Consider the following 13,202-nt stretch of genomic DNA (forward strand, 5'->3'; position numbering starts at 1 on the left):
AGAGCGGGCGGCCGACGCTGCCAGGTCCGGTCCAGCAGGCGGGCAGCAGAGCGGGCGGCCGACGCTGCCAGGTCCGGTCCAGGTCAGAGATGATTCTGGAGCAGGTATGGGCAGTCCGACCTGCGCAGCGTGATGGTCAGAGGTCACGCTGCGCAGGTCGGACTGCCCATACCCGCTCCAGACTGCAGTCTGGGGATCAGGAACTCCTGGGTAGCGTCTGAGCACTCGCTCAGACGCTGCCCGGCATTAGATATGCGCATGCGCATATAATCCCGAAATCCCGGGATTCAAATCCCGGCATTTTTTAGGCCAAATCCCGGGATCCTGCCGATCCCGATCCCGGGATTGGCCACCCTAGTTGGGAGGTATGCTATAACTCGTGCACACAGCATTAAGTACTTGTGTATTATCTGGGCGCCCGATTTTGTTAATTGCATGCTTTAACTTAAGGCATGCAATGCAATGAACGTGATTTCCCGCGATAATCTCATCGCATGCAACCAAATCGCATGCGATGCGATTGACGTGATTTTCCATAGGAATCAATGTTAAATGGTCCGAAATGGTCCCTGAGACCATTAGGGTCAATGTGAAATGCCCCGCAGGCCCCACCATTGTTTGTATGCCCCCTCATTGTTAACGCCACCCCACCATCAACGCCAACCCGAAGCGTGGCGAGCGCAGCGAACCTGCGAGGGGCGGTGGTACGCGTCCTCCGACCTTTTCATACCCCTACTATCCACGTCGGAGTGGAGTCGATTTTATAGTGTGGCGAGCGCAGCGAGCCCCGCGAGGAGACGCGTAATACCAGTGAAGTAATGCGTGTGCGCTCGCCACGCTTCGGGCTCGGTGGCTCGCTGCACTCGCCACACTATATAGAATCAACTCCACGCTGACGTGGATAGTAGGGGTATGAAAAGGTCGTAGGACGCGTACCACCGCCCCTTGCGGGCTCGCTACGCTCGCCACGCTTCGGGTTGGCGTTGATGGTGGGGTGGCGTTAACAATGAGGGGGCATACAAACAATGGTGGGGCCTGCGGGGCATTTCACATTGACCCTAATGGTCTCAGGGACCATTTGGGACCATTTTACATTGATTCCTATGGAAAAATCGCGTCCATCGCATGCAATGCGATAGACGCGATTTTATCAGCCCGATAAAAAAAATCGGGCGCCCAGATAATACACAAGTACCCAGCATTATCACTATGACTTGTACATACAGCACTATCAATATCACTTGTACGCACAGCAGTATCACTATGACTTGTACACACAGCATTATCACTTATACATGTAGATTTATCATTATCACTCTGCGTACAGTATTAGTACTATCGATGCTAAAGCATTATCACTGTCACTGTCTCGACGCCCTGTGCCTTACATATGTGACTGTTGTATGTGTAGTTTATGAATTATAGTAATTTGTCATCTCAGCTCCTCAAATGTTTAAATGTTTATTTTGTTTTACAGAACACTAGCCCGTACACTTAGGATGTCCAGGGATGGTATATGTCCGCAGAAATTTTGTTACTGGTCTGCAGAATTCATTATCGCTTTATCCATTGTATTAATAATACTCACTTGTAACTCACCTGAGCCACTGCTCACTTATACACTAATTACCTGGATACATGCTCACCTGTAACTCACCTGAGCCACTGCTCACATATACACTAATCACCTGGGTACATGGTCACATGTAACTCACCTGAGCCACTGCTCACTTATACACTAATTACCTGGATACATGCTCACCTGTAACTCACCTGAGCCACTGCTCACATATACACTAAACACCTGGGTACATGGTCACATGTAACTCACCTGAGCCTCTGCTCACATATACAATAATCACCTGGATACATGGTCACCTGTAACTCACCTGAGCCGCTGCTAACATATACACTAATCACCTGGGTACAGGCTCACCTGTAACTCACCTGAGCCGCTGCTCACATATACAATAATCACCTGGATACATGCTCACCTGTAACTCACCTGAGCCGCTGCTCACATATACACTAATCACCTGGATACATACTCACCTGTAACTCACCTGAGCCTCTGCTCACATATATATTAATCACCTGGATACATGCTCACCTGTAACTCACCTGAGCCTCTGCTCACATATACACTAATCACCTGGATACATGCTCACCTGTAACTCACCTGAGCCTCTGCTCACATATACACTTATCACCTGGATACATGCTCACCTGTAACTCACCTGAGCCTCTGCGCACATATACACTAATCACCTGGATACATGGTCACCTGCAACTCACCTGAGCCTCTGCTCACATATATATTAATCACCTGGATACATGCTCACCTGTAACTCACCTGAGCCTCTGCTCACATATACACTAATCACCTGGATACATACTCACCTGTAACTCACCTGAGCCGCTGCTCACACATACACTAATCACCTGGATACATGCTCACCTGTAACTCACCTGAGCCTCTGCTCACATATACACTAATCACCTGGATACATGGTCACCTGTAACTCACCTGAGCCTCTGCTCACATATATATTAATCACCTGGATACATGCTCACCTGTAACTCACCTGAGCCTCTGCTCACATACACACTAATCACCTGGATACAAGCTCACCTGTAACTCACCTGTAACTCACCTGAGCCGCTGCTATCATATACACTAATCACCTGAGTACATGCTCACCTGTAACTCACCTGAGCCGCTGCTATCATATACACTAATCACCTGGGTACATGCTCACCTGTAACTCACCTGAGCCTCTGCTCACATATATCATAATCACCTGGATACATGCTCACCTGTAACTCACCTGAGCCTCTGCTCACACATACACTAATCACCTGGGTACATGCTCACCTGTAACTCACCTGAGCCTCTGCTCACATATACACTAATCACCTGGGTACATGGTCACATGTAACTCACCTGAGCCACTGCTCACATATACACTAATTATCTGGATACAAGCTCACCTATAACTCACCTGAGCCGCTGCTCACATATACACTTATCACCTGGGTACATGCTCACCTGTAACTCACCTGAGCCTCTGCTCACATATATATTAATCACCTGGGTACATGCTCACCTGTAACTCACCTGAGCCGCTGCTAACATATACACTAATCACCTGGATACATGATCACCTGTAACTTACCTGAGCCGCTGCTCACGTATACACTAATCACCTGGTTACATACTCACCTGTAACTCACCTGAGATGCTGCTCACATGTGCATTAATCACCTGGGTACATGCTCACCTGTAACTCACCTGAGCCACTGCTCACATATACACTAATCACCTGGGTACATGGTCACATGTAACTCACCTGAGCCGCTGCTCACATATACACTAATTACCTGTATACATGCTCACCTGTAACTCACCTGAGCCGCTGCTCACATATACACTTATCACCTGGATGCATATTCACCTGTAACTCACCTGAGCATCTGCGCACATATACACTAATCACCTGGGTACATGGTCACCTGTAACTCACCTGAGCCGCTGCTCACATATACACTAATCACCTGGATACATGCTCACCTGTAACTCACCTGAGCCTCTGCTCACATATACACTTATCACCTGGGTACATGCTCACCTGCAACTCCCCTGAGCCACTGCTCACATATACACTAATCACCTGGGTACATGGTCACCTGTAACTCACCTGAGCCGCTGCTCACATATACACTAATCACCTGGATACATGGTCACCTGTAACTCACCTGAGCCTATAATCACATATATACTAATCACCTGGATACATGCTCACCTGTAACTCACCTGAGCCGCTGCTAACATATATATTAATCACCTGGGTACATGCTCACCTGTAACTCACCTGAGCCTCTGCTCACATATATCTTAATTACCTGGATACATGCTCACCTGTAACTCACCGGAGCCTCTGCTCACATATATACTAATCACCTGGATACATGCTCACCTGTAACTCACCTGAGCCTCTGCTCACATATACACTAATCACCTGGGTACATGCTCACCTGTTACTCACCTGAGCCTCTGCTCACATATACACTAATCACCTGGGTACTTGCTCACCTGTAACTCACCTAAGCTACTGCTCACATGTGCACTAATCACCTGGATACATACTCACCTGTAACTCACCTGAGCCTCTGCTCACATATACACTAAAAACCTGGATACATGCTCACCTGTAACTCACCTGAGCCTCTGCTCACACATACACTAATCACCTGGGTACATGCTCACCTGTAACTCACCTGAGCCTCTGCTCACATATACACTAATCACCTGGGTACATGCTCACTTGTAACTCACCTGAGCCTCTGCTCACATATACAATAATCACCTGGATACATGCTCACCTGTAACTCACCTGCTCTGCTCACATATATATTAATCACCTGGGTACATGCTCACCTGTAACTCACCTGAGCCTCTGCTCACATATACACTAATCACCTGGATACATACTCACCTGTAACTCACCTGAGCCTCTGCTCACATATACACTAATCACCTGGATACATGCTCACCTGTATCTCACCTGAGCCTCTGTTTACATATATCTTAATCACCTGGATACATGCTTACCTGTAACTCACCTGAGCCTCTGCTCACGTATACACTAATCACCTGGATACATACTCACCTGTAACTCACCTGAGCCTCTGCTCACATATATCTTAATCACCTGGATACATGCTAACCTGTATCTCACCTGAGCCTCTGTTTACATATATCTTAATCACCTGGATACATGCTCACCTGTAACTCACCTGAGCCTCTGCTCACATATATACTAATCACCTGGATACATGCTCACCTGTAACTCAACTGAGCCTCTGCTCACACATACACTAATCACCTGGGTACATGCTCACCTGTAACTCACCTGAGCCTCTGCTCACATATATCTTAATCACCTGGACACATGCTCACCTGTAACTCACCTGAGATGCTGCTCACATGTGCACTAATCACCTGGATACATGCTAACCTGTAACTCACCTGAGCCACTGCTCACATATACACTAATCACCTGGGTACATGGTCACATGTAACTCACCTGAGCCGCTGCTCACATATACACTAATTACCTGTATACATGCTCACCTGTAACTCACCTGAGCCGCTGCTCACATATACACTTATCACCTGGATGCATATTCACCTGTAACTCACCTGAGCATTTGCGCACATATACACTAATCACCTGGATACATGCTCACCTGTAACTCACCTGAGCCTCTGCTCACATATACACTTATCACCTGGGTACATGTTCACCTGTAACTCCCCTGAGCCACTGCTCACATATACACTAATCACCTGGGTACATGGTCACCTGTAACTCAACTGAGCCGCTGCTCACATATACACTAATCACCTGGATACATGGTCACCTGTAACTCACCTGAGATGCTGCTCACATGTGCACTAATCACCTGGATACATGCTCACCTGTAACTTACCTAAGCTGCTGCTCACATATACACTAATCACCTGGGTACATGCTCACCTGTAACTCACCTGAGCCACTGCTCACATATACACTAATCACCTGGGTACATGGTCACATGTAACTCACCTGAGCCGCTGCTCACATATACACTAATTACCTGTATACATGCTCACCTGTAACTCACCTGAGCCGCTGCTCACATATACACTTATTAGCTGGATGCATATTCACCTGTAACTCACCTGAGCATCTGCGCACATATACACTAATCACCTGGATACATGCTCACCTGTAACTCACCTGAGCCTCTGCTCACATATACACTTATCACCTGGGTACATGCTCACCTGTAACTCCCCTGAGCCACTGCTCACATATACACTAATCACCTGGATACATGGTCACCTGTAACTCACCTGAGCCTATACTCACATATACACTAATCACCTGGATACATGCTCACCTGTAACTCACCTGAGCCGCTGCTAACATATATATTAATCACCTGGGTACATGCTCACCTGTAACTCACCTGAGCCTCTGCTCACATATATCTTAATCACCTGGATACATGCTCACCTGTATCTCACCTGAGCCTATGTTTACATATATCTTAATCACCTGGATACATGCTCACCTGTAACTCACCTGAGCCTCTGCTCACATATATACTAATCACCTGGATACATGCTCACCTGTAACTCACCTGAGCCTCTGCTCACACATACACTAATCACCTGGGTACATGCTCACCTGTAACTCACCTGAGCCTCTGCTCACATATATCTTAATAACCTGGATACATGCTCACCTGTAACTCACCTGAGCCTCTGCTCACATATACACTAATCACCTGGATACATGCTCACCTGTAACTCACCTAAGCTGCTGCTCACATGTGCACTAATCACCTGGATACATACTCACCTGTAACTCACCTGAGCCTCTGCTCACATATACACTAAAAACCTGGATACATGCTCACCTGTAACTCACCTGAGCCTCTGCTCACACATACACTAATCACCTGGGTACATGCTCACCTGTAACTCACCTGGGCCTCTGCTCACATATACACTAATCACCTTGGTACATGCTCACTTGTAACTCACCTGAACCTCTGCTCACATATACAATAATCACCTGGATACATGCTCACCTGTTACTCACCTGAGCCTCTGCTCACATATACACTAATCACCTGGGTACTTGCTCACCTGTAACTCACCTGAGCCTCTGCTCACGTATACACTAATCACCTGAATACATACTCACCTGTTACTCACCTGAGCCTCTGCTCACATATAAACTAATCACCTGGATACATGCTCACCTGTAACTCACCTGAGCCTCTGCTCACTTATATCTTAATCACCTGGATACATGCTTACCTGTAACTCACCTGAGCCTCTGCTCACGTATACACTAATCACCTGGATACATACTCACCTGTAACTCACCTGAGCCTCTGCTCACATATATATTAATCACCTGGGTACATGCTCACCTGTAACTCACCTGAGCCTCTGCTCACATATACACTAATCACCTGGATACATACTCACCTGTAACTCACCTGAGCCGCTGCTTACATATACACTAAGTACCTGGATACATGCTCACCTGTAACTATCCTGAGCCTCTGCTCACATATACACTAATCACCAGGATAAATGCTCACCTGTAACTCACCTGAGCCTCTGCTCACATATACACTAATCACCTGGATACATACTCACCTGTAACTCACCTAAGCTGCTGCTCACATGTGCACTAATCACCTGGATACATACTCACCTGTAACTCACCTGAGCCTCTATTCACATATACACTAATCACCTGGATACAAGCTCACCTGTAACTCACCTGAGCCGCTGCTAACATATACACTAATCACCTGGGTACATGCTCAACTGTAACTCACCTGAGCCTCTGCTCACATATACAATAATCACTTGGATACATACTCACCTGTTACTCACCTGAGCCTCTGCTCACATATATCTTAATCACCTGGATACATGCTCACCTGTAACTCACCTGAGCCGCTGCTCACACATACAATAATCACCTGGATAAATACTCACCTGTTACTCACCTGAGCTGCTACTCACATATACAATAATCTCCTGGATAAACACTGACCTTTAACTTACCTGAGCCACTGCTCACACATACAATAACCACCTGGATACATGCTCACCTGTAACTCACCTGAGCCGCTGCTCACATGTGCACTAATCACCTGGGTACATACTCACCTGTAACTCACCTGAGCCGCTGCTCACACATACACTAATCACCTCGATAAATACTCACCTGTAACTTACCTGAGCCGCTGCTCACACATACACTAATCACCTGGATAAATACTCACCTGTTACTCACCTGAGCGGCTGCTCAAACATACACTAATAACCTGAATAAATACTCACCTGTAACTCACCTGAGCCGCTGCTCACATATACACTAATCACCTGGATAAATGCTCACCTGTAACTCACCTGAGCCGCTGCTCACATATACACTAATCACCTGGATAAATGCTCACCTGTAACTCACCTGAGCCGCTGCTCACATATACACTAATCACCTAGTTACATACTCACCTGTAACTCACCTGAGCCGCTGCTCACATATACACTAATCACCTGGATACATACTCACCTGTAACTCACCTGAGCCTCTGCTCACATATACACTAATCACCTGGATACATGCTCACCTGTAACTCACCTGAGCCGCTGCTCACATATACGCTAATCACCTGGATACATGGTCACCTGTAACTTGCCTGAGCCTCTGTTCACATATACACTAATCACCTGGATACAAGCTCACCTGTATCTCACCTGAGCCGCTGCTCACATGTGCACTAATCACCTGGATACATGCTCACCTGTAACTCACCTGAGCCGCTGCTCACATATACACTAATCACCTGGATACAAGCTCACCTGTAACTCACCTGAGCCGCTGCTCACACATACACTAATCACCTGGATACAAGCTCACCTGTAACTCACCTGAGCCGCTGCTCACACATACACTAATCACCTGGGTACATGCTCACCTGTAACTCACCTGAGCCGCTGCTCACACATACACTAATCACCTGGATAAATACTCACCTGTAACTTACCTGAGCCGCTGCTCACACATACACTAATCACCTGGATAAATACTCACCTGTTACTCACCTGAGCTGCTGCTCACATATACAATAATCTCCTGGATAAATACTCACCTGTAACTCACCTGAGCCACTGCTCACACATACACTAATCACCTGGATAAATACTCACCTGTAACTCACCTGAGCCACTGCTCACACATACAATCATCACTTGGATAAATACTCACCTGTTACTCACCCGAGCTGCTGCTCACATATACAATAATCTCCTGGATAAATACTCACCTGTAACTCACCTGAGCTGCTGCTCACACATTCAATAATAACCTGGATACATGCTCACCTGTAATTCACCTGAGCCGCTGCTCACACATACAATAATCACCTATATACATGCTCACCTGTAACTCACCTGAGCTGCTGCTCACATGTGCTCTAATGACCTGGGTACATACTCACCTGTAACTCACCTGAGCCGCTGCTCACACATACACTAATCACCTGGATAAATACTCACCTGTAACTCACCTGAGCCTCTGCTAACATATACACTAATCACCTGGATACAAGCTCACCTGTAACTCACCTGAGCCTATACTCACATATACACTAATCAGCTGGATACATGCTCACCTGTAACTCACCTGAGCCGCTGCTAATATATTCACTAATTACCTAGATACATGCTCACCTGTAACTCACCTGAGCCTCTGCTCACATATACACTAATCACCTGGGTACATGCTCACCTGTAACTCACCTGAGCCTCTGCTCACATATACACTAATCACCTGGATACATGCTCACCTGTTACTCACCTGAGCCACTGCTCACATATACAATAATCTCCTGGATAAATACTCACCTGTTACTCACCTGAGCTGCTGCTCACATATACAATAATCTCCTGGATAAATACTCACCTGTAACTCACCTGAGCCACTGCTCACACATACACTAATCACCTGGATAAATACTCACCTGTAACTCACCTGAGCCACTGCTCACACATACAATCATCACTTGGATAAATACTCACCTGTTACTCACCCGAGCTGCTGCTCACATATACAATAATCTCCTGGATAAATACTCACCTGTAACTCACCTGAGCTGCTGCTCACACATTCAATAATAACCTGGATACATGCTCACCTGTAATTCACCTGAGCCGCTGCTCACACATACAATAATCACCTATATACATGCTCACCTGTAACTCACCTGAGCTGCTGCTCACATGTGCTCTAATGACCTGGGTACATACTCACCTGTAACTCACCTGAGCCGCTGCTCACACATACACTAATCACCTGGATAAATACTCACCTGTAACTCACCTGAGCCTCTGCTAACATATACACTAATCACCTGGATACAAGCTCACCTGTAACTCACCTGAGCCTATACTCACATATACACTAATCAGCTGGATACATGCTCACCTGTAACTCACCTGAGCCGCTGCTAATATATTCACTAATTACCTAGATACATGCTCACCTGTAACTCACCTGAGCCTCTGCTCACATATACACTAATCACCTGGGTACATGCTCACCTGTAACTCACCTGAGCCTCTGCTCACATATACACTAATCACCTGGATACATGCTCACCTGTTACTCACCTGAGCCACTGCTCACATATACAATAATCTCCTGGATAAATACTCGCCTGTAACTCACCTGAGCTGCTGCTCACATATACAATAATCTCCTGGATAAATACTCACTTGTTACTCACCTGAGCCACTGCTCACACATACAATAGTCACCTGGATACATGCTCACCTGTAACTCACCTGAGCCTCTGCTAACATATACACTAATCACCTGGATACAAGCTCACCTGTAACTCACCTGAGCCTATACTCACATATACACTAATCACCTGGATACATGCTCACCTGTAACTCACCTGAGCCTATACTCACATATACACTAATCACCTGGATACATGCTCACCTGTAACTCACCTGAGCTGCTGCTCACATATACAATAATCTCCTGGATAAATACTCACCTGTAACTCACCTGAGCCACTGCTCACACATACACTAATCACCTGGATAAATACTCACCTGTAACTCACCTGAGCCACTGCTCACACATACAATAATCACTTGGATAAATACTCACCTGTTACTCACCCGAGCTGCTGCTCACATATACAATAATCTCCTGGATAAATACTCACCTGTAACTCACCTGAGCTGCTGCTCACACATTCAATAATAACCTGGATACATGCTCACCTGTAATTCACCTGAGCCGCTGCTCACACATACAATAATCACCTATATACATGCTCACCTGTAACTCACCTGAGCTGCTGCTCACATGTGCTCTAATGACCTGGGTACATACTCACCTGTAACTCACCTGAGCCGCTGCTCACACATACACTAATCACCTGGATAAATACTCACCTGTAACTCACCTGAGCCTCTGCTAACATATACACTAATCACCTGGATACAAGCTCACCTGTAACTCACCTGAGCCTATACTCACATATACACTAATCAGCTGGATACATGCTCACCTGTAACTCACCTGAGCCGCTGCTAATATATTCACTAATTACCTGGATACATGCTCACCTGTAACTCACCTGAGCCTCTGCTCACATATACACTAATCACCTGGGTACATGCTCACCTGTAACTCACCTGAGCCTCTGCTCACATATACAATAATCTCCTGGATAAATACTCGCCTGTAACTCACCTGAGCTGCTGCTCACATATACAATAATCTCCTGGATAAATACTCACTTGTTACTCACCTGAGCCACTGCTCACACATACAATAGTCACCTGGATACATGCTCACCTGTAACTCACCTGAGCCTCTGCTAACATATACACTAATCACCTGGATACAAGCTCACCTGTAACTCACCTGAGCCTATACTCACATATACACTAATCACCTGGATACATGCTCACCTGTAACTCACCTGAGCCTATACTCACATATACACTAATCACCTGGATACATGCTCACCTGTAACTCACCTGAGCTGCTGCTCACATATACAATAATCTCCTGGATAAATACTCACCTGTTACTCACCTGAGCCACTGCTCACACATACAATAATCACCTGGATACATGCTCACCTGTAACTCACCTGAGCCTCTTCTCACGTATACACTAATCACCTGGATAAATACTCACCTGTAACTCACCTGAGCTGCTGCTCACATATCCACTAATCACCTGGATACATGCTCACCTGTAACTCACCTGAGCCTCTGCTCACATATACAATAATCACTGGGATACATGCTCACTTGTAACCCACCTGAGCCGCTGCTCTCTTTTATATTAATATATAAATTTAAATAAAAACACTTCTATTTCTACAGTGTGTGTTTTACAATGATTTTGGGAACCATGAGTCCCATACTCTACGGTCCCTGAGCAGATTGGTGGCATGTACAGATATGGAGTAAATGTGTCCTCCTTGGAGTGTCCTGACATGTACTGAATGTCCCCATCTGTCAGCATGTGTCACCAATGGTCTCCGCTTTCTGCCTTACATGATTTCATCGGTATGTGACGCTTGATTCATGGCATCTAGAGAAGAAAGCGGTGGAGGTTCCTGGACTGAGAGGAGCTTCAGGTGCTGATTCAGAGGTGCACTATATAATAATCTCTGCCCAAAGCTGTACTAACCAATATCCCGCCACACATCACACGGATACTAATCTCACATGGTATTATTATGTAATTAGTATGACAAAGTAAAGCTCATCTGATAATCCGTCCTTTGTGATCAGCGCCAGACACTCCATTTCTTTGATCCGGGCCCAGGGTGCTGGGAGGTGCCCAATTGGATATCAGGATTAGTAAATATAGGAAATGCGAGCAAAGAATTTTCCATTTAGTACATCCCGCCCAAAGAAACAGCGTCAACGTATCCTTTCCAAACAGTCAGTAGCTCTTCACTTGTCCTGGAAACTATCATCATCATAATCCACTATTAGAACCTGCCCACGACCAGCTATGCAGTGGAGCACGCAAAGGTGGTTTCTGAGTACCCAGACCCACCCAGGAGTCTAGGGGCCCTAGGCTGAGGGTCCCCTATTTCCATGGGTACAAGAATTTTAAAAATCAGCCCTGGGGAACCGGAGATATCTGACTTCAAAGCAGTGGTCCCCATCCAAGCCTGTTAATTGCTCTTCCCAGTCAGATATTTCAGGTTCTGTCTGACTTGGAGTTTTGCTGAGGGTATATTCCAAAAGCTGGGACTCTCCCCCTTTGATGGACACTAGTAGCTTGTCTCTACTGTTCCCAGAACCAGAGATATCAGCCTTCCAGCAGCTGGTTAGTGCTCCAGCTCCACACACCTGGTATGTAGTTTTATATACTCGTTGGCAGATTGCTCTGCCTCCTGAACTCTGATCCCCTAGTCCCCAATAACATTTGGTAGGTGAGATTCTCTAGTTTTTAAGAAATATAAGAAATCTAGTTCCAGGAACTGGAGATATCTGCAGTCAAGCAAGCTGTCCTCCCACCAGAAAATTATGAATAATAAGCCCACTCCACTATACACCCCTCCTCTGCATATTA

At 46.1% G+C, this 13,202-nt stretch overlaps 1 protein-coding gene across 1 annotated transcript in view; it reads left to right on the forward strand.

The window, feature by feature from the left end:
• The window catches only part of LOC146064936 (scavenger receptor cysteine-rich domain-containing group B protein-like), an 87,140-nt gene extending 75,148 nt beyond the window's left edge, over positions 1 to 11,992 (forward strand). Inside the window, exon 7 of the mRNA XM_083178977.1 lies at positions 1,478 to 11,992. Coding sequence (XP_083035103.1) covers positions 1,478 to 1,485 — 8 coding nt within the window. The 3' untranslated portion in view covers positions 1,486 to 11,992. The remainder of the gene's footprint in view (positions 1 to 1,477) is intronic.
• The last annotated feature ends 1,210 nt before the right edge of the window (positions 11,993 to 13,202 follow it).

This window comes from Crinia signifera, chromosome 3 (assembly GCF_055691185.1).
Source record: "Crinia signifera chromosome 3, ASM5569118v1, whole genome shotgun sequence".
NCBI classification, from domain to species: Eukaryota; Metazoa; Chordata; class Amphibia; order Anura; family Myobatrachidae; genus Crinia; species Crinia signifera.